The following is a 4,102-nucleotide window of genomic DNA, read 5'->3' as shown; positions in this document are numbered from 1 at the left end:
GCTCTTCACCTATGGCCTGGAGAATTCTTACCCACATGTCTACCGCAGACCATGCCAATTACTCTACCGCCGGTCAAATGTAACGTCATTGAGCCGCGTTGGTACGATAATAACTGAATTCCTGCATCGCTTAATTATGTTTGCATAAATACATGTCTTCGATACCGCGACTATGATTTTATTAAAACACTATACCATCTTCGATAAAAGAAAATTACTTCGTTTGGAAGCCTTTTTAATTGCATTCATAATTCGTTTTATTAACGAGAAAAGACTTGCATTTGGGAAAACAGTTTCGCACAGTTTCAAGTTGAATGAAGACAATGATCTCTATGATCTAAATTTAAAAAGTTATATACATGCTCGGGCCTCATAATTAAAGTCTGTTTATATTATGGAAGGTAATAATTCAGTAACATCCGTTCAGTAATCCAACACGTTTATACTAATTTATAATTACAGAATTGTAATTATGAATGAATATGTGAGTAAAACGATAAAAATTCAACTCCAAACAAAATATTATTGATTTACGTGAGTTTTGCATAATTTTTGAACGAATTGTGAAATTTGTTCATATCTGCTTTTTCACATTTCTGTATCATTTGCGATGGTTTGCATCTTTTATTATTAGCAAAAGAAATATTTTTCATACTTGTGTCATATTTGATTGTAACATAATAATGTTATAATCAATTTATAAAATAAATGCTATATACACATATGTGCGGCTGTAATATTGAAACATGATTTTAATTTCTACATATTATTTAACAAAATAGCGATTTTGTCAAGGGAGACTGAAATTAATTTACTTTCAAATATGTCTCGGAAACGGTTATAGATATAGAAAAATGTTCATACGAAAGTTGTAGAATATTAAGGAGGATGTATGATGAAAATATACTTGACCTTGAATGACCTTCTCAAGACTAGGTAAATGTAACCAATGTTTTCATAAATGGAATCCCTTATTTTTTATTGCATATTCTTGTAGTTTACCCCGAGAGCTTTTCAAAATACTACAAAAAAGTTCATTTTCATTAAATACTTTTCGAGTTATGAGAATTGAGAGTTACAGTACCGCCATTATTAGTATTACCCAACATGTCCGATCAAGGGCTAAAACATCTTGAATGTTATTCAGAGTCATGCTCTGGATAACATATGTTATGATCAAAGTTATTGGAGGTTGTTTCTCTTATTTTCACTTTTTCATTAAAAATTCATTTTTTTGTGAAAATGAAAATAAACTAGAGGAATAATCTTATTCAATGACCTTGATCTTAACAAATTTTATCCAGGGCATGACCCTGAATAACATTCAAGAGGCTTTAGCCCTCGATCGGACATCTTGGATAATACTAATAATGGTGGTACTGTAACTCTCAATCCTTATAATTCGAAAAGTACTTAATGAAAATGAACTTTTTTTGTAGTATTTTGAAAAGCTCTCGGGGTGAGTTACAAGAATATGCAATAAAAAAAATGGGAGGTTCCCTTTATGAAAACATCGGTCACGTTAATCTAGTCTTGAGAAGGTCATTCAAGATCAAATCCATATTTTCATCATACGTCCGCTTTAATGTCTTACAACTTTCGTACGAAACATTTTTCCATATCTATAACCGTTTCCGAGATATATGGCCTGAATCAGACTTTATAGATATCCTGTATAGTCGGCACATTATACATCATTGGAAAATTAATTATTATTCGTAATATACACACATGAATTATGCTTTGAAGAGAATAAAGCAAGAGAAGAGTATTTATATAATGTTACCGGAACCGCTTTAGTAGGAAATAATTATAATTAAGTGTGATGGAGGTGATTAAGATGAAGGTAATCGCAAAAGTGAAGTTATATGTGTATATGTGCTTTACGTCCCGTAAGGAGATGAAAATAGAAATTACATATTTACATTGTCTATAAGAAGGAGAACCTTCATCGCGTTTCTTTATAATACCTTAAGCGTACGTGTTATCGCATTGTCAAACGCAAATGCCTCTGTTCTATCTCGTTACGTTGATCAGGTATAAATCGGTGGTTCACAACGTTTTATTTTTCTAAATGTCAGAGACACATGTTTAAGATGAAGTGTTTGATTTAGTTATCCAATCACGAGAGTATACTTATCACTGCTAACTTGAAATGAAAAAAAATACAAATATCAGTTTCTGCAACTTTTGCAGTCTCATTCAGTAACTAAATTTTGAATTGAAAAAAAGTTTTTATAATTGTTTCTTTTATTACAGGATTTATAGATGTACTATTTCCTATTTTATTGCATTTATCATTATTTAATAAAATTGATCTAAATTTAAATTACAAAACATAAATTATATAATAAATGCCAAAGCTACGATATTTAAATCGAATGTCAAAAGTGCCGATAAGAAATTACGGTGTTGCAAAAATATTTACGTAACAAACGGTAAGTACCGAAAGCTCATATTTTTAAGCATTATATATTATCTATGGCAAAAGTTAAAATTAAAATTAATAATATTATGCCATTAGTTTTTATATTATTCAGCCCTCCAAAAATAGATAATTTTCAAGAGAATATAACTTTGTCAAAAAATGACCATAATTCGATGATTTAAAAATATTTCAAAAAACTTGAATATATGTGGAACTCAAGATTTTTCTATCTGTTTTATTCACTTAATATTATATTGTTATCTACTGGCTGGCTTTATAACAACAGTCTTGCTGGTGCCCTGCCATTTGTTATATATGTATTTACATTGCAATAAATAATAATATCTCGAATAAAAATTTTTTATGTATAACCATACATAAACATATATTATATATAACTTATATATAATTGTATCTGGTCATATATGATTTGATATATGTTCATATATAATTGTATGTGATTCGATACATATGATTTCATATATGATCATATATAATTTCATATACATGAAGGCATCGTAATCATATGTGTTCATATATAATTTCATATATGAACATATATGATAAGAAATGCGATGAAATTATATGTGAACATATATATATATATATTATATATGAACATAAATATATATATATAAATTATTATGTATATATTATAAAATCAGATATGATTATATGTGATTCCATATATGATCATATGTGAAATCTTATGTAATTGCAGTCTCGAGAGATCGTTCGACCGTGGCGGACGTATTTTGTCTCGCTGCGATTTGAGTGTTGCAAGTTTTATTTTTGAGCGTAAGTGTGATGCTGTGACCGTATTTGACTGTGATATTTATGTTTGTATTCTAGTGTTTTCCTTCCCCAATCTATCCCATCCTTGTTGCCGTTCTTTCCGTCGAGAAGTGATTGTCCTCTGCACTGGCACGATACTTGTCAGCACCAGCTAGGCTGACAGATTTTCTAACCTCAATAGTCGTAAGATTAATATCTCAGGCTCACGGGGCAGAGTGACGCTTTTTTCTGCCAGATTCCTTCATTTTATGAAAAAACACATCGAGTAAGCCTAATTTTATTGATTTTTCGTGCAAAAATTAAGATTTGACAAGAAAAAAGGATAATAATTTAGTCTCACCACTGCCTCCTCAAAAGTCAATGAGATTAGGCTTACTTGATGTGGTTTTGCATAAAACGAAAGAATCTGGCAGAAAAAAGCGTTACTCTGCCCCGCGAGCCTAAGATATTAATCATTCAAGTTTACGACTATTCAGATTAGAAAATCTGTCAACCACGAAATACTGCGATGCGAACAAACGCTGCGGTCATATTTTCATCATGTGAGGCGCGAGCCTGGGTCTGTCGTGAGCTACGTTAGACTATTTAATAAATTTTACTGCGAATTCTAAGCTATTTCCATACCAGGTCCATATCAAGCGCAAGATTAGGCCTCTTATGGACTATGTCAGATTTTTTTAAGAAGTTATGGCGTGGCAAAGCAGTGGCAAAGTATCGTGGCGCTTGCCAGTATCGTGGCACTGACGAGGAAATTTCTACCAGGGTTGCCGCACTTTATAATTTAATATTATATATTAATAAATATATAATTATATTACATATATAATTTTTATATACATTTTTATATGACCATATGTGAATCGTTATTATGTATGCAGG

The 4,102-nt window shown here is 30.9% G+C and overlaps 2 protein-coding genes across 3 annotated transcripts in view; both read left to right on the top strand.

Annotated features, from left to right (window-relative positions):
* Positions 1 to 430, top strand: part of LOC108723174 (uncharacterized) — a 3,152-nt gene extending 2,722 nt beyond the window's left edge. The window contains exon 4 of the mRNA XM_018448716.1: positions 2 to 430. Coding sequence (XP_018304218.1) covers positions 2 to 117 — 116 coding nt within the window. The 3' untranslated portion in view covers positions 118 to 430. The remainder of the gene's footprint in view (position 1) is intronic.
* Positions 431 to 3,152: 2,722 nt separating this feature from the next.
* Positions 3,153 to 4,102, top strand: part of LOC108723183 (cytochrome P450 4C1-like) — a 15,418-nt gene continuing 14,468 nt past the window's right edge. For both annotated transcript variants that reach the window (XM_018448727.1, XM_018448728.1), the window contains exon 1: positions 3,153 to 3,226. The gene's annotated coding sequence lies outside the window, so the exon portion shown is untranslated. The remainder of the gene's footprint in view (positions 3,227 to 4,102) is intronic.

This window comes from Mycetomoellerius zeteki, unplaced genomic scaffold, assembly GCF_001594055.1.
Source record: "Mycetomoellerius zeteki isolate Tzet28-1 unplaced genomic scaffold, Tzet1.0 scaffold224, whole genome shotgun sequence".
NCBI lineage: Eukaryota > Metazoa > Arthropoda > Insecta > Hymenoptera > Formicidae > Mycetomoellerius > Mycetomoellerius zeteki.
This window is presented reverse-complemented; position numbering and strand designations above follow the sequence as displayed.